This window comes from Cynara cardunculus (genome assembly GCF_001531365.2).
Source record: "Cynara cardunculus var. scolymus isolate 2C chromosome LG 9, CcrdV1, whole genome shotgun sequence".
NCBI lineage: Eukaryota > Viridiplantae > Streptophyta > Magnoliopsida > Asterales > Asteraceae > Cynara > Cynara cardunculus.
This window is the reverse complement of record NC_037536.1, coordinates 17,591,938-17,614,627: the sequence shown is the minus strand read 5'-3', so window position 1 is coordinate 17,614,627 and position 22,690 is coordinate 17,591,938. Positions and strand designations below refer to the sequence as shown.

General features: G+C 32.5%; 2 protein-coding genes across 2 annotated transcripts; one reads left to right on the top strand and one right to left on the bottom strand.

The window, feature by feature from the left end:
* The first annotated feature begins 1,296 nt into the window (after positions 1 to 1,296).
* On the top strand, positions 1,297 to 1,899 carry LOC112518644. The gene has a single exon (XM_025126417.1). The coding sequence runs from the start codon at positions 1,345 to 1,347 to the stop codon at positions 1,834 to 1,836; it is 492 nt and encodes a 163-aa protein (XP_024982185.1). The 5' UTR covers positions 1,297 to 1,344; the 3' UTR covers positions 1,837 to 1,899.
* Positions 1,900 to 12,578: 10,679 nt separating this feature from the next.
* Positions 12,579 to 13,958, bottom strand: LOC112517874. Its single transcript, XM_025125245.1, has one exon. It carries the CDS (start codon positions 13,956 to 13,958, stop codon positions 12,579 to 12,581), a length of 1,380 nt encoding a protein of 459 aa, XP_024981013.1.
* Between the last annotated feature and the right edge of the window lie 8,732 nt (positions 13,959 to 22,690).

Sequence of the window (22,690 nt, the reverse complement as noted above, 5' to 3'; positions counted from 1 at the left end):
ATCGTTGTTCATCCATTACACCCGAGCTAGACAATTCCACCTATGGGAATAGTGAAGGGTGCAACAAGCTTTCGACTAATGGGGGATAAGCCTACGCCTTGCTTCATTGTAACACGTTCTCCAACCACCATTCTAGGATTGGTTGAACACTTTACGTCAATTTTGTTTGTAAACTACAGGAGTTGGTTCGACGTATTCATGTGTTTCACACCCGTGAGTACTTTTTTTCCTGTAGAATTCTAGCAAGAGATCACTTGCTAAGCAAGAAATGATTAATGAAGTCCGCATTGATAGATTATAAAGTGTGCTTCAAAATACCGCCAGTTTGTAACACTAAGAAGATGAGGGGCATTGCAGATGCTTCGCTAAGAGATATTTATAATAAGCGGACAGTGTTTTTACCATTCAGCAACTGCCAAACAGTCATTTAGTCTACAATTTCCAGTGTTTTTACCTTTTTCCTTAACATCATATCATCAATTCAAGTTAAGCAATTAAACCATTGAATTGAATAACCATTAACTTAAAGCCATGTTGCTTTTTTTTGGCAATAAAAAACAGAATGGATGCATGTTTAATAGTGGAGAATTAAATAAAATTGAAAAGGGTTCCTTTGGCTTTAATCTAACCCTTTGTTTTTTTTACTTATAAATTAATTTTAGAAATAATTATAATTCCATTATGACCATGTGAAATTGCAATGAGCGTGTTCATGGCCTAAAGTCAGGCATAACCCATCATTTATTTCACTTCAACACCCTCTTTTTTTTTAATTCTTATATATAAAAATAACTGTGTGTCGTTTTTTATCGTAGACATTTTACACTGACGACTACATCTTTTGAGGTGAACTTAGCTAATTATAAATTTACTGATAAACTAGTCATGTTTGTTAAAACTAACAGATAAACTAGTTAATAATGTAAAATGACATAAATAAATGAGATTTTTAGTTTCGAAAACAGATAACATGATATAACAGTTGTATTGATTAATTAATGTTACCAAATATAGCATTAATATGTATAATCTAAGTGTCTTTTAAGATAATTGAATCCAATCATAACCACAACTAATCACATAACTTAAATATACACTTTTCAAGGGGCATTAATAATTCAAGATCCAAGAAGTATGCACCACCATGCCAAGGGTGTTTCCGTCATTTCACATTTCGTCACTATAATATTCCTCCCTCACCCCCCCCTGATCACCTGTACGGTCTCCTTCTATAAATCCATCTCCCCTCATCACCTTCATAACCAACGCATCCAACACACAGGAAAACCAAAAGTCTTCGTTTCAGTTTCAATCGCTTGAAGAAGATCGAAACGATCGATCGCCATGGGGAACAGTTTGAGGTGTTGTTTGGCCTGTGTTCTTCCCTGTGGAGCTCTAGATTTGATCAGAATAGTGCATTTAAATGGCTACGTTGAAGAGATCACACGTTCGGTGACCGCCGGCGAGGTTCTCAAGAACTATCCTAATCATGTCTTGAGTAAACCATGTTCTCAGGGAGTCGTCCGGCGAATCTTGATCTTATCGAACAGTTCCGAGCTCAAAAGAGGCAGCATTTATTTTATGATACCTTCCTCCTCCGTGCCGGTAAACAAGAAAAGCCCATCAGAAAAAGATCCCAAAAAGATCAAAAAAATTACCAGGGTGGCAGCTCCGCCTCATCCCGACGGTGCGTCCACCGGCGAGAACGGTGTTCGTTTGCATTCTTCCGATGTTGTGGTGGTGTCAGAGAAGAAGAAGTTAGGACACCGGAGAGCTCGCCGGACTGTTCAGGCCGGCGATTGGCGACCACATCTTGAGAGCATCTTTGAAGAATAAATTTTTATTATTATTTTTTTATTTTTTTGGGTTTTATTTACTCTTTTGCCCTCTGTGTTTTAATTTTTGTGTGGATAGATTTGACATTTTTTTTAAATTTCACCTTTGTTTATGGTTTTTTTGTAAACGAGGTAAATGTCTCTTTTGCCCCCAAAAAATCACATGAAGAAGAGAGAAGAGAGAGAGAAAGAATGCCCAAGTTCATGTACTAAGTTGTAATTATAAATTTATAAATATTTCCCCTCATTTTTGTCTATTTTATTTTCCTAGATATATAAATATAAAATTATATTTGCTTTAAAATAACTGATTATCAGTAATTTTGATTGGGTCCTACATAAAACCCGTCTTCAAAAACATCAATATGATTTTGACTCACTTAACATCTGAAGCTAACAAAAAATCATTACCCAGTATCCGTCTTATATCTGATAAAAACATCAACCTTTTTACTATTCAATAAATTAAATATTTATACTTCTATAATCCCATATATGACATATACTCATCAAAGTAATAAAGATAATTTGTCAAATAAAAGCTATATACATATAATTATGTTGTAACTATAAACTAGTTAATAAATTAATTATTGATTATTAAATTAATTGATAGCAAAAACACTTTGAAGGTTATCTTTATAGTGTTTTGCTCTGAAGTTTCAAGTGTAAAAAAGATGTCTCATGAAAACAGGTTGGTCTCACGTGATCACAAGTATACAGTTGAAACTTCATTAACTAATACTCGATTATTTGATACAATCATGACTAAGGGATAACGTGTAAAGAATATAACTTTAAAGTTGTAAGCTATCAATAACTTCTCTCATTAAGTTGAACTAAAATGTATCGGGACTATCCGTTGCTTTGAGGATGGGGTTTTATAATTTACAAATACATGAATGATTTGTAAAAAAAAATAAGTCAATTATCTTTTTTTTTTTATTTAAATCTTTTTCACCTTGAATTAATCTCATCTTTAATTTAAATTAATAAATTTTTTGATGAACCGTAAATACTAATTTATGGAGTTTCAAACGTATAATGTATAGTTAGTTGTCACTTGTACCCAGGGACGGACCCAGAGGGGTGGTTGGAATGGCACGTGCCACCGTATTATTCTTCCGTGGTAAGATAAAAAAAATTAGGTTTGTGAAATGTACAATCGTTTTGTTTTAGAAGGTACAACCGATCTATATATGGTGTCACTGTATCCAAAAATTTCTTGAATCCGTCCCTGAATCCTACCTAATCTGATAAAAAAAATATCATTACCCCATTGATTTTGACTCGACTTTTTTTAAATAAAAATTGAATATTGATATTGTGGATTTTGAGTTGTTGTTAATTTTCTTTATTTTTGTTAAAATTATTGCATGCCTTTTAACAATGTTAGAAATGATACTCCAATTCCATAATACAAAATTAAAAACGACGTACAATTTTAAACATACATAATTATTATAATTTTTTTAAATTAACCATATGACAACTTTATCTTTAATTAAATTATCTTTTAACAATTCCTACATGTTTATGCATTAATTAAAACTAGGTTTAAAATTTTAGTTATTTATTTTTGAAACTGTACATTTGTTTTAAGATAAATATAAATTAAAATACAGAAATTTATTTTAGGAACAAAAGAATAATAATTTATTAAATATTGATCGTAAAGTTTGAAGTCTTTATAGAAAAATCACGTTCTAAAAATAACATAACACTTTTACTTTCTTAAATTGACTAATGTGTCCTTTAATATAAAAAAATCAACTTGCTAAAAGTTAATATTTTTATTTTTCGTGTGAGGGTAAATTTGGAAGAAAAAAAAGAAGAATCTTGGTATCTTAGTTTGAATGGTTCAACAATATTTTCTTAAACAAAAATATGTATATATATATAAATTATATAATGACAACCAGTTAAGTGCTTTTTCAAAGAAAACATAGTTTAAATTAATAAAATTAAAAAAAGTGTAACATTTTTATTAAACGTTATTTAAGTATAAATACACAAAATATTTGTTATTAAATTTCAAATATGTTGCGTTGAAATAAAAAGATGTTACTTTAAACCTTGCAACAAAACATTGTGGCACATAGGGGTGAGCATAGGCGGGTACCCACCCTTTTTGACAGGAACCGGAACCGGAACCGGCAGTTCTTGAGATATTGGAACCGGAACCAGAACCGGTTAGAGTGGTTCTTAAAATTTTGGAACCGGAACCGGAACCGCCGGGAACTGGTTCCGGTTCCGGTTCCGGGTACCCGCTTCCTAAAATATTAATATTTTATTGTTTAGAAATAAAAAAAAATTAAACATTGCCAAAACACTAAATAAATAAGCAAGAACACAAATTATACAAAATAATTGTTACAAATATTGTTTAACGATTACAAACTATAATAGACTAATAGAAAATATTCAAAGTTTAACGATTACATATTACAATGGTAAATGTTCAAAGTTTAACGATTACATACTATGAATCCAAGTGAATACACAATTTGAAAAAATACGAATCATTTTATATGGAGAWTTTAKATGAAGAATGAAAATGACGACGTGCTTTCAAGATGTAAACCTAATATAAATTTGGTATTAAAAAATTATTATTATTTTTTTACTTGAAAAATATCGGGTACCCGACGGGTAACGGTTCCGAAAAATTGAGAACCGGAACTAGAACCATTCTCAATCGGTTCCGTATTTTAGGAACCGAAACCGGAACCACTCATATCGGTTCCGGTTCCGGAACCGGCAGTTCCAAGGTGGTTCCGGTTCTATAGTCGGGTACACGGTTCCGCTGCTCACCCCTAGTGGCACATGAGGTATTATAAGGTTTTAAAGAAAAATAGTAAACTGGTTCATCTAAAAATAGACGTTTTGATTTACGCAAAAGAGCAAATAGAAATATCAAAAGTACTTGTTTATTTTCAAGCAAACTTCATTAATACGATTGTGACTCTTATATACTATTAAAGGGGTCAAGTGGTTTATTGGGCCACCGTCGGTACTTGTAGATTCCAGGGTACAAGAAGAGGGACAATTTTTTATTTAATTGATGTTCAAACTAACAGGAAATACTGTTCATACAGTAGCGGAGCAAGGTATGCAACGAGCAGAAGTTACGAGGTCTTGGAAGGTCAGAGCCACGAAGTTAAAAGATTGTTCGATGATCCTGTTTCTGATGTCATGCCCTTATGGTCCCTCCATGTTGAATATCTCAACTATTCTCTATCCAATTCCGTGATGGATCATGAATTATCTAATCTGTAAATGCCGGTAGTTAATAGATAGTTATAGAAGCGGGTGGCCGTTTATAACCACTCTTGCAATATCAGTCACAACGTATTTTTAACCTTTTCTTTTTGAAATAACATTCATTTTTTATGTTACGTATATGTTACTACCAAATCAAAACCTACAATTTATTTATTATATATAATAACTAGAAGGGTACTAGCGCAATGCAACGAGATAACTTTTCATTTTAATGTCTACTTTTTATTCTTTGTCTCTATCGATATAATACAATTTTATGTGATTTTGAGAAAACGATAATGTTTTTATTATTTGAATGAAATATAAATTTGAAAAAAATGAAATCGATATTAGTATCGAATTAACTGTTTAATAGCTATCGTTTTTGGTGTAACTTATTTAATTCAATTCTTTATTATAATTTAATTTAGATTTATAACAAAGTAATTTATATTTGATTTAATAATATAATTTTTTATAGATATAATACTAGAACTCAATGATTATCTTGATTAAATTTTAGATTTTTTATATTTAAAATGAATGTTTATCCTGTATTTGATTATGTTTATCTGTAGTTAGTTACACGAATTTAAAAATGAAGCTTAAATATGTTGTACTTACGCAAAATTACTTGTAAAGTTGAATTTTAAGTATACATCAATAAATAATGTTTTATGCATAAAAAATGGTTTTTTAGAGTTTTTATCAAATGCTTTATAATATAGTATAAATATTAAAGTGATCCAAAATCAAAAATATTTTACATGAAACTTTGCTTAAAAACATATAAAATGAAATAATAAAATTTAAACTTCAACATTCCAATCTAATGAATATACATACAAATACTTGTATATATATATATATATATATATATATATATATATATAACTTTTTTTTTACATAAAACTAATATTCTCCAACTAAGAGACGAGTCATTTTCTTGATAGATCATGATTAGAGAAGGCAACCCTTTTTGTTTTTCTAAAAAATATAGATGCATGAATGATTATCATCATTTATTTAGTAAGAGTAAATTACAAATTTGCCCATGAGGTTTTATGGAAATTATGTACTCATTCCCTCGAACGAAATGATTACGGTTATAGTAATTGTGGTTTCATTTTGTTATGGATCGGGTGTCTAACCTAATCCTGTTAAAAAAAACCATCAAATTAAGGGTATTTTGATCCTTTTACCAGTTAATTAAAAAATCCCCAATTAGATGGTGCCACTTGTCCATCCATCCTCTCTCGGTCTTCATCTAACCTTTTTTCATCTCCAATCACTACTTTGTCCAGCTTCTTTTCTCTTATCTGACCATCACCACCATTTACAACCTCGTGAACATATGCAAATCTGTAATCTTTAAAGGACTCCGATAAACCCATCAAAATGAAAATTCAAAACAGACTTAACGATCAAGAATATATATAAATCAATTCAAAAGATAGTTATACAAGAGTTAGCGTAAACCAGTAACCTAAATCTAAAATAAAAAAAATGTTATTCCAAATAAAAGAACGTGAAAAAGAAAGATTTAGTTCTTCATGCTCAAAAACGAGGTCAAGTTCATATGTAAACCCTAGCCATATGCAAACCCAGGTCGAGGCCTTCGATTACTTTAACCTCTAACACCATTTTGTAGTTTTTTTTAGATTTAAAAAAAAAACGAATCGGTGTTTTCCTTGAAAAGCATTCATTGAGACACCACTGAAAGTTCCCACTCACGACCCAAACTCGAGCCACTCAAACTCGAAGAAAACATGAAGAAAACGTGTATCTGTGTTTGTTTGTTTTATTGACTTTTGGGTTGTTCTCCATATATACCTATGTAAGATCCCACATTGGTTGGGGAAGGGAACAAATATTGTCTTATAAGGGAATTGATACCTCATCTATTAGATATGTTTTAAAACCGTGAGTTCATGTGTGTGGACAAAAAGAACAATATCAGGTACGGTTGACTTGAGATATCACAGATGGTATTAGAGCCGGAGAACCATATTGGTGTGCCAACGAGGACGCTAGGTTTCCAAGGGGGTTGGATTATGAGATTCCACATTGGTTGGGGGAAGAGAACAAATGTTGCCTTATGAAAGGGACTTGATACCTCCTCTATTAGATGCGTTTTAAACCATGAGTTTAAGTGTATGAATAAAACGAACAATATATGATACGGTTGACGTAAGATGTTACAATCTAGATCCCATAAAACAAAAATGAGTTTTTGGTTGTCTTTTTGTCTCCATTTAAGCTTCATGGGTGATGTACAAATAGAGGGGCTGGGAGGTGCAACCATGACATGCTCTTTTTTTCAAGGCATGGGTTTTTTTTTAAATTTAATTTTTTTAATTTTTGTCGATGGAGCGGATGGACCGGGTTCTTCGACGGGTCGGACCAATTCCCATGCCTATTAATACATTAAATAAAATATTATTTCTCTCTCCTAAACACTTAAATTCAATGTCTATTATTTAAAAGAAAAAAATTAAATATCATTTCTCTCTCTTAAATTTTTGAAATCTATATTTTAATATAGATATTGGAGATATTTTCGGTGTACAAATATTTAAAAGCCAAAAAATAGATACATTAACTAAGGGTAAAATTGTCAATAATTATTTATGTCTAAAACTGTTTATAATTTATATTACCAACCATTTATTTTAAAATAAAAATAGTAACTATTTTAATCCGTTATTCAACCAGTTATATATTTGGATTATGAATTGTGGGTCTACGTCTAACCTACTTTAACATTATCAATATTTTGTAATGATAACCGATGATTAAAGATTTTTATTTAAAAAAATTATTTTATTTATTTAAAAAAATAATAATTAAAAATGGGACAAGTTTTGGGGTGTTGGGTAAAGCAGGACAAAAATTGGATTAAAATTAATTTTTAATATTAAAATGGAATTAAAAAAAAATAAAAGTAGACATGACCACGCTACCCCCCTTCAAACTACAACCTGGATTTATACATATTTTTATTCTATACCACATGCCTCTTTCTCCTCCTATTCCAACTCACACCCATTTTTATTTATTTCATTTTATTATATTTATAATTATTTTATTAATATTTTTTAGACTTGAGATGTTTAGGTTGGTCATAAATTTCAAGAGGATTACTGGATCTTGTATCAATATTGCTCAAAGCGTATTTATAATACATAAATTTAAGTGAAAATGTTGGTCTGTAAAACGTCATGGCAGTATGGAGTTATGCTTCGAATGTTTTGATGAGAACGTACCTTTGGATACGCCAACCCAGCAAGTAAGGGAGTGAGTCTGTCCAAAGGCTCAGTCTAAGGGGAGAAGATGCGGGACTGAAAGGTATTGACTTTATTTTCGTTCTTCTGTAGTGCAGTTATGTCTTATGTCAGGTAATGATTGTGAAACTGTTAGACCAAGTCTTTGGTTATTGTATTGATGGATAACAGATTCATGCAATAGTGGGAATTTGAGAAGTGGATGAAAAAAAAATGTCAAATTCAAACTGCCATGACGTACAAACGAAGCAGAATTATGGAATGCCCGACCAGTTAATTGAAACCCCCCAAGGATGGATCGTGTAGGTAAAAAGGACCCATAATCCATTCTTTAAACCCCTGATTTTAAATTAACCCCAAATGTTGGGATCCTAACTTCCTTTTTTTAAATGTAAATCCCATAAAATCCTACAACTTTCTTTATTAGTCTTCAGTATTTTACACGTAATAATAATTTTAACGAACCCACACAAAATAATGACGTCATGTACCCAACACTGCTTTATCCTTCTGTTATACAGTATATTATCAAAAAATATATAAGAAATCTGGACATAATTTATGGGATTTTTATAAAAAAAATGGTACATCCAATAGCTTTGTAGAGAACATATCAAAACACTCTTCTCCATGCCTTTGGTGCCATCAATGTCTAAATGACAATCTCCTCAACTCCCACTCCCCATTGTCAAAGGGATGTATTTATACTTATTTAATTAATTTAGAGTCAAATAAATAAATAAATATTGGTATTTATATATGTTTTTAATCATATGTTCACTTAAAATATGTATTTATTAGTTATGTGATTTTTGTTAATTTTATTTTGGATTAATAAGTAATATTATATGTTACTTTGAAATACGATAAAGAGGGAGAACAAAGACAATATTAATGAAGAAAATACTGATCGGTCTCAAATGTTGTTGATGATTTGGATTCTGTAGTTTTAAACTCACATATACGGTCTGGTTGTGGTATATAATTTTTTCAGTTAAATCAATGACCTCTTCATTAGTGCGAAACCATTTTTTTAATGGATCAGGGGATTCTGGATTTAATTGAAATCTTATTTAAAGGTATATACCTAAACATACCATCTAATTGTTCACTAAATCTATGTTGGAGTTGGTTCAAATTAGCAGTCTATACATCGTGACAATGTAAGAACGGAAGATTCACATGTGAATTATTAAAAAAAAAAAACTCAAAATAAATATATTTGAAATGTGAACCAACGTTACATATTAGTCTTGTAGGTTCACATATGCATCTTCAAATGGATTTTTTTTTTCCAATCATTCACATATGAATCTTCCTTTAACCTTATTTTTTACCTTCTCACAACTATTAAAAATATATACATTAATTAAAAGTATACTTGAAAATTTAGTTATATATTTTTAAAACCCTTTATTTTAAAGTAAATATAAATAAAAACGTAAACATTTATTTTAATACGGAAAAATGTATAAAAAAATGTATTAGGAAATATAAATAGAAATAAAAATAGAAAGTGGGAGATCCCAATAAATGAAACATTGAGTTATGTGCAAAATTTTGGAGTCATAAGCTTGTGTCATGAATCAACATGTACTTCCCAATGAACTACTTGATTTCAATAACACTCTCTCTTTCTCTTTCCTTTTGACCAACCAATCATTTATTCTTTGATTATAAAAATAAATTACATTTTTAAGAAATTAAAAAAAAAAGAAAAAGAAAAACGCTTAAAAAAGTCATCCAACTTTAAGGGGTCGTTTATTAAACGTTTATCCAGTAAGTACTTGTCGGGTAATTTTTCTCTTCGGATAAACATAGCAAGGCCCAAGAATCTTACTGGGTAAGAGCAATGATAATGATGGAGAGTCTTACCCGGTAATTGAGAGTAACAACTCTTACCCGAGTAAGCTCTTACCAGGTAAATTGTTGTATATGATATGTTTTGATGTATTACAATCTTACCTAATAAAATAAATTATAGTGTTGACTCCTAATGTTAAATACTTACCGGGTAAGCATTTAGGTAAACGGCACCTAAGAGCAGATATAAAAAAAAAATCATCAAATATATCAATTAAAGTTATTTATATTGAGTCTGATTAAAATGACATATAATCTATGTATGTATGTTTAGTAGTCAAACATTTAAAAGTTGTATAACTTGGTGGTGAGAATATAAAATTACCATATTCAGTATTTCAAATCTTGATTGTTTATGAATACTTCTTAAGTTTATACATCGTAAATGTCTATTTAAGCAGATTTCACGAGCTTTTGGATCAAGCTGATTATCGGCGGAAACTTTCTCATGATACTGAAATATGTTATATTAGTCATCGATCAATTAATGAATTACATTTCATCTTAACGTAGTTTCGGGTTTTAAACAATATTTGAAGAGATTTTCGTTATGCTAAGTTGATGATTAAAACGAGACAAATAGATAAATAAAGAGGGTATGGGCGTAAGCATTATTCAAGACATACATAGTAACCGTATGTTCATAAATAGCCACCACAAAGAAGCAATACCGCCTGATGTAAAACATAGGGTCGGTCCTAATGTTTTGATGTCTTGGATGTTATCGTCCAAGACATCAAAACATTAGGACCGGCCCTATATGTTTTACATCAGGCGGTATTGGGGTAAATTTTAAACCGTCACATAGAAGCAACGACTTAATTGATAGGTATCCATGCCTTCATTTATATGGATGGATATGATTTCAATACTGGCTATATAAAAAGATATGATAGATACCGTTTCGATATGAAACGATACTGTTGAAACAGTTGTTCTGTCATGTCATGTCATGTCCTAATTATACAAGTAATAGGTGCTTAAACATATTTTTCTGATGGCGATACCTTTAACAGTATGCCATGTGTTTGAAAATTAAAGTTGGTCATGAACCTTATGTGTAATGGTATTTTTGTATATCAATAAATTTAAGAAATAGTTACCAAATAATATATCGGGAATGTTGCTAAAAAATACTAAATATTCTCACATAAATAGTTATTATACATTCGAGCACAATGTTAAACATTATACCAAAAATGTTACCATAACTTAATATACATTCTCCATAATATTTATTAAACATTAAATGAAAATGTTTAAAAACTAAATACAAAGAATTAAACACTGTTTCAAAATTATTATAAACCGGATAAGAGATGGACAAGACATGGGTTTTTTTTTAACTTGGGCATGAACCTTCAAACTATTGGCCATTATGGTACAAATGGCCCAAAGTCGGTTTCAAGCTGGGTCCAAATTGGTCCTAGTCCGAGATTGTGTCCTCTTGTAACTGGTTCCATCGTAAACGTAACTGATTCCGGTCCCGACCAAAAACATCTGGCCCGTTCGCCATGTACAAGCCCAGTCCCCGGTTGGGCCCAAATCACGCTCAAATCTTTAAAAAAAATATTATTTGAAGAGTTTGTGAACAATATCATATTGAAATACACTTTAAAATCTCTAATTGGGTTATTTAAATACATTTTAAATAATTTTTACACAAAAAATGTTGTACATGTTTTTATAACTACAATTTTTGAAATTCAGTATTAAAACACTTAAAAAAACTTCAAAAAGAACTTGTTATATAATTTGTAAAAACTTATTTTTTTAAAAACTGGGCCAAGTGGTGGACACAGTACCAAAAAGGAGGGGAGAAGGAACCCCTGTCAAAAACTCAAAAAAAAATTCCTAGGTTAAAATTTAGGTTTTACACGATTTACCTTTCACTTCCCCCCGTTATATTTTTTCACGGGTCCCCCAATCCCAATCGAAACTGTTACTTTAACGAAAAAATCTATTGGAATCAATAAAAAAAACCAAAAAGTTATTCGAAATCGACAAAAACACAAAAAAATCATTCGAAATCAATCAAAAAACTTTCAAAATCCCTCGAAACGTTGTAATTATGTTAAAAACACATCGGACGATTTTGCGGACCTTTAGTCTACCTTAAAGGTGACCCCAGTAGACAAAAATCCTGGATCCGCCACTGATTGGGCCTATGTATATAACCCGTCTATGTTAAGATAAGATTGTACGTTTAATCTATACAGACAGATTAGTCTATACAGGCATTAATGAAAAACTAGTTATAAAAGTACAATTATGTCCTCAAATTTGAGCAAAATTCTTGATCAAAAGTGCAAAAAATTGGAAGAATTTTTTGTTACCACCATTGATGAACCAGAACACCTTTCTCCCTCAATGAACTAAACAACTCTATACATTCACTATACACCTTATGATACTTTGAACTCCTTTCTCCATTACAGCATCTTTGCCATCGATTGTAATGGCATTCGAGAAACATTTCATCGATCAAACAAATGGCTCCGGTTTCGATCAACATTCGAATCAAATCGAACTCAGTTCCTTCGACATCCATCTTCACCACCACGAAATCTTTTCCTCTGAAACTGTTCTTCACCCAATTCGCGAAATCAAACCCTTGAATCTTGTTCAAATCCCCCATGAAAGTGGTGGAAGTTTGTGCAGATTGAACTCGACCCATCCCGCGTCCTTTCTCCTCGTTTTTGTTGTTGGGTTCTCGATTGATTTCGAAGAACAAGGATTCATTTCGAACCCAGGCCGCGTATGGCAAGAGGGTTATCTTTTTCTTTGATTTGTATTCTTCATGGAATTGTTTATCGGCTTCGATTGCGAAAATCTTGAAGGGTTTGTTTTGTTTTGGGTATTGTTTCTTGAACCAGCTTCCGATGCTTGATCCGTAGTTTCGAGCTCCGATATCGATGTAAATGTATCGGGTTTTGAATCTGATATCCGCCATTGATGAAAGGTATTTGATGTTCTTGAAGTTGCTCTTGAATGAAACCCATGGCTGCAATGGTTCTTCAGTTATCAACGGCTCAGAATTTTGAATTAACTCCTTTTTATACGCGGGAACTGAGCAAATTCCGGCGAGATTTCTCCGGCGACGGAGAATCCCATTTTGTTTCTTGAGAACAATTTCACGAACCGGCGGAATCGACCAATGTTGAACGGAGATTTCGAGTGATCGGATCAATTTAAACGAATCAAACAAATCCAACAAAGAATTTAAACTATAGGAGTCGTTGGATTCCGTATGGATGATGAGATAACCACCTGGTTTCAGAGTTCTTGATAATTCCGACGAGAGTTCGCCGGGATCGGCGGAGGAATCGAGACCGGTGTGAGCAGAGAACTGTGAATCAAACGTGTTGTTTTTAAACGGCAACCGGACGTTTTTTCTGACGGCTTTGGAGTACGAAACGCCGGTTTCTTTCAAAGCGTCGACGTATTGAGAAGAATGGATACCAACGGCGAGGGTTTTTGAATCGACGGCGAGAAATCCGTCGAATATCAAATCTTGGAAAACGGAGGAGTAATATTTGACGAGCTGTTCGTCATTGTCGGCTTCCCAGGAGTTATAGGGACCGCCGCCGGTGGTGGTGGTGGAGGTGGTGGTGGTGATGATGAGATATACGGTTCTTGCAAGGACGAAAAGAACACCGGAGTAGAGCGCTCGTACCAGAATCCGTTGCCGGTAGCGGGCGGCGGTGGTCATGGCAACTTTGGAAAAATTACACGTCAGTTTTGGAAATGAAAAAAAAACAAGTATGTGGGCCCACACTTCTCGTTTTGGATATTTGTAAGTTGAAACTCCCGCGATGTGGTTTTAAATGACGAATTTGCCCCTAACGGTCCAATGGCTTTTCTTTACCGGTCCGTGTCTTTGAATTGGGCACTTAACCGGGTTTTTTTTTTTATAGATCTATCATTTGGAAATTGGAAGATATCCTTGCGTTTGTGGGCTTAAATTTTTAGCGCAACTCCAATGGGATTTTTTAAMWATTATTTATGGGCTTAAATTTTTAGCGTAGTCCAATGGGCTTTGTTAAATATTATTTATGGGCTTAAATTTTTAGCGTAGTCCAATGGGCTTTGTTAAATATTATTTATGGGCTTAAATTTTTAGCGTAGTCCAATGGGCTTTGTTAAATATTATTTATGGGCTTAAATTTTTAGCGTAGTCCAATGGGCTTTGTTAAATATTATTTATGGGCTTTTGTTAAAATATAATAATTTATAAAGGCACAACAATATATTAAACACAAAGTGACAGACAAATAAAAACAAGAGGTGAGTTGGTTACATATTCTGCACAATATAAGAAAGAAAGTACGACCTTCCAACCAACCTAAGGTAGTGTTTGGTACACAGACGGAACATGACAAGACTAATTGTTTGTTTTATGTTTGGTACGATTAGGACAAGATATGACAAAACTGTTAAAATAACCATATTACCTTTAAATGTTGTTCAATATTATTTTATACCATATAATGATTGTAAAATGATAACAAATCAACCAAAATATATTTTAATTACATTAAATATACATCCAAAAAAATGACAAAAAGGTGTTGACGAGCCAACCCGACAATCGCACTTAAATATTACCCATTTTGACCTGTTATCCAACCCACCTTTCACTTTCGTCCTTTGCAACCACGGTTTATTCTTTTAGATTGTAATTGCAATTAATCCCTTTTTTCCTCTCCCAAACTTATCTGATAAATTGAAACTTCATTTGCTCCTCCAAGAATTGGATGACGACAGAATCCCATTGAAAGATATAAAAGAGACCACCAATAACTCTAGTTATGAAAATGTCGTTGAGGAGAGCTTGTCACAAATTGGATGAATTAGGTTTTCTATTGGAATGAAATAATAAGGGTAATATTGTCATTTTAACTTTAATTCCATGGTGTTCCACCTTTTTTGTTGGAACAAGAAATATCAAGATTTGTCCCATGAAAATTAAAAATAGTCTCACTTTGTCCCATATTTTTTTGTCCACTGCATACCAAAACATGAGATTATTTGTTTTAGTATGTAATCTGCATATCAAACACACCCTAAATTAACAAAGGATCACTAAAAAAAAAAACCACAATGACAAGAAGGAACCAACCAATAAGACCTTGCCCATATACCACTCGATCCATGAAATGTTGAAGCTTTTGGCATGTTTTGGAACCTATTCAAGTAGTGGTGGACCCTCAATTTCGGTCGGACGGGTGCACTTTTAGATGGATCAAAGACCCACAAAGTTGTCTAATATGTGTATTTAGCCGACTTTCATCATTTCGAGTGATTTTTTTTTTTTTTGTTGATTTGAAAAGAGTTTTTTTTTATTTGTTGGTTGATATACATGCCTTGTATTTTTTAGTATCCCATAGCACCCTTCAAAGTTTAGCTAGTACATCTTTCATATCCCAAGGAAAAATCTACTCACGAAAATAAGTTGAGCGTGTGCACATGACCTCGCTTAGGGCTTTAATAGATCCGCCCTTGCATTCAAGAGCCGCCCCGACTTCGCTATAGCTTCTGAACTCGCATACTCAATCAACTCTAAATCGATGTACAGGTGATGAGAGACGCCACACCAACCAATTGAAAAGTCATCAAACAAGTTATGAAACAATGGTCAGTAGTTTCAACGTCATTGTCGCAACACAGATAAAGAAGAGAATGAGGTTCCACCCCTTTGTCATGAAGAACTGCATGCACCAGAATTCTCTCCCATCTAAATCGGCAAATGAAAATACACACCTTTTTTCGGAATTAGAGCTGAACATTGTGTTGGAACAAGACGCCATTTGTTTATATAATCATGTTCCTAAGAGCCATGACTGAATATAAGCCATCCTCGACAGTCCACCAACACCAACAATCTCTCTCACTCAATTTCAAGGATGAATTTCGAACCAAAAAGCCCAATTTCTCTAACTCTCCAAATGATCTCCCTCTAGGACCATAGCCCTTTCCTTTACCTCCAACCTAAAAACTTTACGAAATTAACCACAAGGGTGATACTTGATTGGTTTGAACTTAGCTCCAAAGGTTTAAAGTACCAGAAAGTCTCAGGTTCAAATCCAAGAAGGAAAAAAAATCCCCTTGTGTCCACGGAGGTTCAAATGTAGTGACTCCGGGCTATCTGCAAAGCAGGTAGTCGCCCCGGGATTAGTCGGCTCGCATAGCGGGTTGGATATCCAAGTTAATCAAAAAAAAAACTTTAGGAAATTTATCGCAAACTAAAAATTCCACAATCACTTATCTCTCTAAAAGGAAGAGTTATGTGCATTGTCCACCGTTTTACCACGGGAATGCGAAAAAGAAATACCCCGCCTTTCAAATTCCTTCCACACCCTCAATATCCCTCCCCACGCCATCGCCAAACCAGTTCCCCTGTCATCAGCATAAACACTTTCTATCACCTAAACCCAGAACCCATCGACACAAGTCGGGAAGCGCCACCACCATTTCCCATGGAGGCTCCAATTCGTAACCCATAAAGTGCCCACCGTTGTGTCTTGTTATTTTAAAGTTGGTTATATTTTTGTCCAACCAATTAAATAATAAAAACAAGTTAGTGTTTGAAGTGTGACAAATCAATTCAACCCGACGCGACCTGACTTCCATAAAAAAAATTACTTATTGACAATCTGATCTGGTCTATTGGTCACCCTTGTTCTTCTAAAAAGTAAATAAATGGTCTATTATGGTTAGATTTGAGCGGCTTAATTACACCATATTAAGCCTCACGGTTTGTTTAAATAGAGCTAGATAGTACGTCCAGATCAGATTGTAAATACATTTATTAAAAACACAATATGATAAGTTCATTTGTCATGGTAATTTTGAAATTTTCATTAAGATCTTATATTTTCAAAAATTCATGTATACACACCATAAAATCAATGATGCAAAAAAAAAAACAAAAACAAATACACCATAACAAAATAATTCAAAATAGAAAATATGTTTTGACCACCAAAAGATTTGCCAAGTATGCAAACTTGGTTGATACATGGTATTTTGGAAGTTGCGTACAACGGTAGGACTATAACCACAAAGGGTGGTGCCTAATTGGTTTGAGCTTGACTCCAAAGATCAAAAGTACCAGGAGGTCACAGATTCAAATCCAAGGAGGAATACAAAATCTCCCTTGTGGCCACGGAGGTTCAAATATGGTGACTCCAGGCTATCTGCAAAACATGTTGTCGCCCTGGGATTAGTCGGCTCACATAACGGGTTGGATATCCAGGTTAATTAAAAAAACGGTAGGACTATGGTACCGACTTGTTTAACTATTTATTAGTTTAGTATTTTTAGGCATTGAATATTAAAAAATTATAACTTTATTTATTTTGTTTGAATATTTGTAAGTTTTATTCTTTGCAACTGAAAATCCTTAAACATCACATATGTTACTTGAAAACTTAACATGTCACTCAAAATTTTAACAAAATGACAAATTTTCATATATATAACTTGAAGTTGGTATAAAACCAGTACTAACCGAAAAAAAATTGGTACCAGTTGAGTTGGTATCATGTATAGTTAGTTGGTACATAGTATAGAACTTTATGTACCAATTATAATTATTAGTACATGATTACAATGTGCATTTTATGTATATAAAAAAATCAGTTATATGATAACCCAGTATCAAATAAATAGGTTAATCATTATCTGACTTGTACAACAAGGTTATAAAAATACAAAAGTTTTGAGAGTCACATGAACATATAGGGCTTTTTTTTGTTCTGCTTAGAACTTTACCTACACAATCATAACATGATTATAAGTACTCTTACAATAAGTGTTTATTAAGTTACATTACTTTAGTGATGAATATGGGAAGAACCAATAATCTTACCCGGTAAGAACGAAAACAAGGACCTAGAGTCTTACTCGGTAAGTGAGAACGACTCCTCTTACCACGGTTAGCGCTTACCCTGTAAATTATTGAATACGATACCGTTTTGATGAACTAAAATCTTACACTGTAAGTAAGTGATGGTATTGAATTTTTTCGATATGTTTTTACTCAGGTAAGCGTTTAATAAACGACCCCTTAATTGTTTTTTATTATTATAAGATTGATTTTCAATAAGCAAAAAGTGAATTAATTCGTACTTAATTTATATCTTTTTGTTCAAATTACTTGATAACAACTTGATGGTTACGAATATATTTATTAAATTATTAAAAATAAAGTCTAAAAATAGAAATATTACCAATAAAAGACAAGCAGCCCACCAAATGAAAGTCATTTTAGGGCACGTGAGACATTGTATCGAAAAAAGTAGGATTGTGATTGAATATTTTCAGTTATTACAAAACCAGTGTTTTTTTTATAATAAACAATCACTTCCAAAATATGCATATTCAAACATGTTTTATAGGTTGTTTGTTTACCTCTTGATAGTTTTATTAAGAGACAGTTTTTGAATTGTTAAGAGGTGAATCTTATTTAGCAAAAAAAAAAATTGTCTCTTAATGATTCTAAAACCCTCCGGATGATTTTGTGTTCTATTAACTATTCAGCATCATAATTTCATTGTAAATAATTACCAAACAGTTACATTTTATTTTGTATTACATCATGAGAGTCTTTTAATCATTTTAACCACTTAATCATTCTACATCAAACCATTCAGCAACTGTTAAAGAGTCGTTAACTTGTTAATAATCGTATATTCGGATATAATTCTTTAAAAGAATTGTTATATTCTTTTAAGATAGAATTAAATACACATGGGGCAGTTGGGTATGGGTGTGGTCCCGTGACTCCTTTTTTAAACTGCATCGTGTTGGACACGTAACCGTAACATCCATAATTGTGTACTCACGATGATAAAAACAAGTTACCTTCTATAATCGTTCTCGACGAGGCCTTGTGTTTTGGAAGCGGTTAAGTACACATCATTCTTGACATTGTAAAGCCGCTTGATGTGTTTATAACCGAACTCCATCGTTTCAAGAGATTTTTTAAGTTTTTTGGTTGATTTCGTCGAATTCTTTAACTTCATTATTGCTGATAAGAGACTTTATTGGTTGATTACGGGAGAATTTTACTGTTTTTTGTTTGATTTTGAGGGCCATGACTACCCTACCAACTTAAATCTTTGTTGAATCGGTTTTAAAATATTTTAAACCACTCTCAAAATTTAGCAGGTGCACCTTTACAACACCAATTTAGGGGCTGTTTGGCAGTTGCTGAATGATTTTGTGCAGAATGGTTAAGTGGTCAGAATGGTTAAGAGGGTCAGAATGGTTAAGTGCTGAATGAAATATGGTTGTTTGGTAAATGTTATCTGAATGACAATAAATTACCATTTTAACCCTCTATATGATTTAGTACTGAATGAAATATAGTTGTTTGGCAGATATCTGAATAAAACAATTACTTTACAAATATAACTGCGTATTTCATATTAATTTAAACAAACACTAGTACAAAACAAGATTTTTCATATTAATCAAACCAATACATCATCTACTTAAAAATCTCCCAAAAGGGTTTACATCTATAAAAAAGATAGCTCTATCTTTCAGCAAAACCAAAATCCCACAATCTTTTTCATATGGGTTCTTCAAGAAAATCAAAGAATCACTGAAAGAATCAACTAGTTCATCAAAATCAACCCCTAAAGAAAAGTCAACAACCATAAACACCCAAGAACACACCACCTACTGAAATCTCAAGTTGGTTAAATCTATAAATCAAGATTCAGATTCAATCACCAAAAGTAATCCCGTTAAACATATAGCATTGATGATGATCAAAATCCCATTAAACATATAACATTGATGATTAAAAAAAATTAGAGAGAAAAACTTACCAACATGCAACAGGCAACAGGCGAAAGGAGGCAGAAGGAGGAACGAGCAGAAGAAGGAACGAGTAGTAGGAAGGAGGCGAGATCGACACAGCAGACTGGGAGGCAGCAACTCGTGGGAGGCGACACAACCTCAACTCGTGGGAGGCGGCAACTCGTGGGAGGCGACAGAGCCTCAACTCGTGGGAGGCGGTAACTAATGGGACCAGATCAATCGACACAGCAGCAACTAATAGGAGGCAAGATCGATCAGAAGAAGGAAGGAGGAAGGAGGAAGAAGGAAGAAGGAAGAAGGAAGGGGGGAGAAGACGGTTCATGATGTTTCAAGAAGGAGATGGGGGGAGAAGACGAGAAGACGGTGATGATTTGGGAAAGGAGGGCATAGTTGGAAAAATGAACCTCTTAATGGTTTAGTGAGGTATAGGATGCAAAATGGTTAAGAACCAATTGTCACCATTAAGAGGTTCTATTTTTTTTGCCCAACAGCCTCTGCCTCTTAGCGATTAAGAGGCTGCCTCTTAATGTCACCATTAAGAGGCAAACAAACAGCCCCTTATTTTCCCCTTCAGGTAATCAAGTGATCCGGGTGCACGAGACTAGGGGTGCTCAAAATCCAGACCAACCCAAACAACCTAACGCGAAATAACTCAACCCGAAGCAACCCGATGTCTAATCGAATTGTAAAATTTTCAAACCGTAGGTATTAGGTTGATATTGAGTTGCTATTATTTGAACCTAACCCAACCCGATGATCCTGATATCATTTTATTCTTTGGATTTAATATGATCATTGAACTTATATTAATATATACATTAGACAGTTACACTATCGCGTACACTCTTCAATACACATATTTTCAATCTATTAACATCTCTATATAACTCATTCGTATATATGTTTAGTAAATGTGAACATATATATGTAATTGAGAAAATTAACTGAATGTGATATACGTAAGAAGTATGGATAAGTTGTATCAAATGGTTGATGATGAAAAGAAATTATGAGTAGAAAAATAACATATTTAAGGTTAGAAGAATATTTTAATGTACCAATGTATCAACCCGACCAACCCGTACGGGTTGGGTTGGGTTGCAGTTTGGGTTGGGTTAAAAATTTTCAAACCGCAAGCATTGAGTTGGGTTGTTCAAATGTCTTCAACCCAACCCATTAGCACCCTTACACGAGACCCTACTCGCTCCTTAGGCATTTTATCCATCTCCTCGACCAATTTCACTTTTTAGGCATTTTATCAATCAAATTCTCATTTTAGTCAGACTTTACGTAAATGTCTTACGCATTTGTATGAACTCGATTCTCGGTTTATTATTTTTATGTAATTTGCGTAAATAAAAATTTCGTTTTTTAATCTAAAAATAGGTTTTCACGGAAATGCGTAATTTTTTTTTTGCTTGAACTCTGACTAAAATGGAAATTCGGTTTCCAAAGTGGCTAAAAAGTGAATTTGACTAGGGAGATTGGCTATTTTGGTCAATTTTTCTTTATTTTTATGACTTAGCTGAGATGGTGTGTTTAATGTTACAAAGTACAAACCATTATCCAAACCAAGTATACTTGGGGCTGTTTGGTTGGGTTTTTTTTTTATTAAATCTTATATGGATAAATGTGTCTGTATAAATTGAGAAGATTTTTTTATGAAAGGAGTTTTTCATAGATGAAAGAAGCGTGTTTTTGAACTGGAAAAGATATTGGAAAAAAGTTTGGTTTTATGTATAAAGCTCTGCCTAGAAGCTTATTAAATAAGTCACTTTCAATATCATAAAAGTTTTGTTTAGCAAACTAGCTGATGAACTAAATGCGTTTGACAAAAACTAATTGATAAGTTTGTTGAAAAATGTAAAATGATAAAAAAGAATATGTTTAAAAATTAATAAAATTTAGCATTTCATAATATATTTAAAACAATTCTCTAATAATATAAAATGTTAATTAAAACCAATCATATCTTAAAAAAAATGGAATATGTTAACTAATATATTTCAATTTGATTTATTATTTTATTTTGTATGTATGTAGCTGAATCCTGATGAGAAGTTAGGATGAGAAGTGTAAAAAGAACTCTGAATCCTCGATTACTTTTAATCTCATGCACACCTATAAAATTGTGTTATAGAAAAGAATTGATCAGGTGCATCTCAATACACCTCATCAGTGTTAACATTCAATTATTATTGATTCAAGGGTAAAAATCTATTCTTATATTTCTCACTGTAACTCAACCATATCTATGTATATATATATATACACTAGAAGCGTAMTCGCGCAATGCAGCGAGATACATCATGATTTTAATATTTCATTTTATTTTTTATCTCAGTCGATGTTATAATATGGCTTTATGTGATTTTGAGAAAGCGATGATGTTTTTATTTTCGAATAAGATATATGTTTGAAGATATCATAAAATTTTGACAAAAATATATCGATATTAGTATCAAATTAACTATTTGAAATTCCTTATTTTTTTGTGTAATTTTTTAATTCAATTTTTTTATAAAGATAAAAACTCTTAAAACAATTTTTTATGCATGAACTATTGTTTATTGATGCATATTACTTAAAATTTAATATTACAAGTAAATT

Excerpts from the sequence above, each read along its gene's own strand:
- LOC112518644 (XM_025126417.1), top strand. The coding sequence starts at position 1,345 with ATGGGGAACAGTTTGAGGTGTTGTTTGGCCTGTGTTCTTCCCTGTGGA.
- LOC112517874 (XM_025125245.1), bottom strand. The coding sequence starts at position 13,958 with ATGACCACCGCCGCCCGCTACCGGCAACGGATTCTGGTACGAGCGCTC.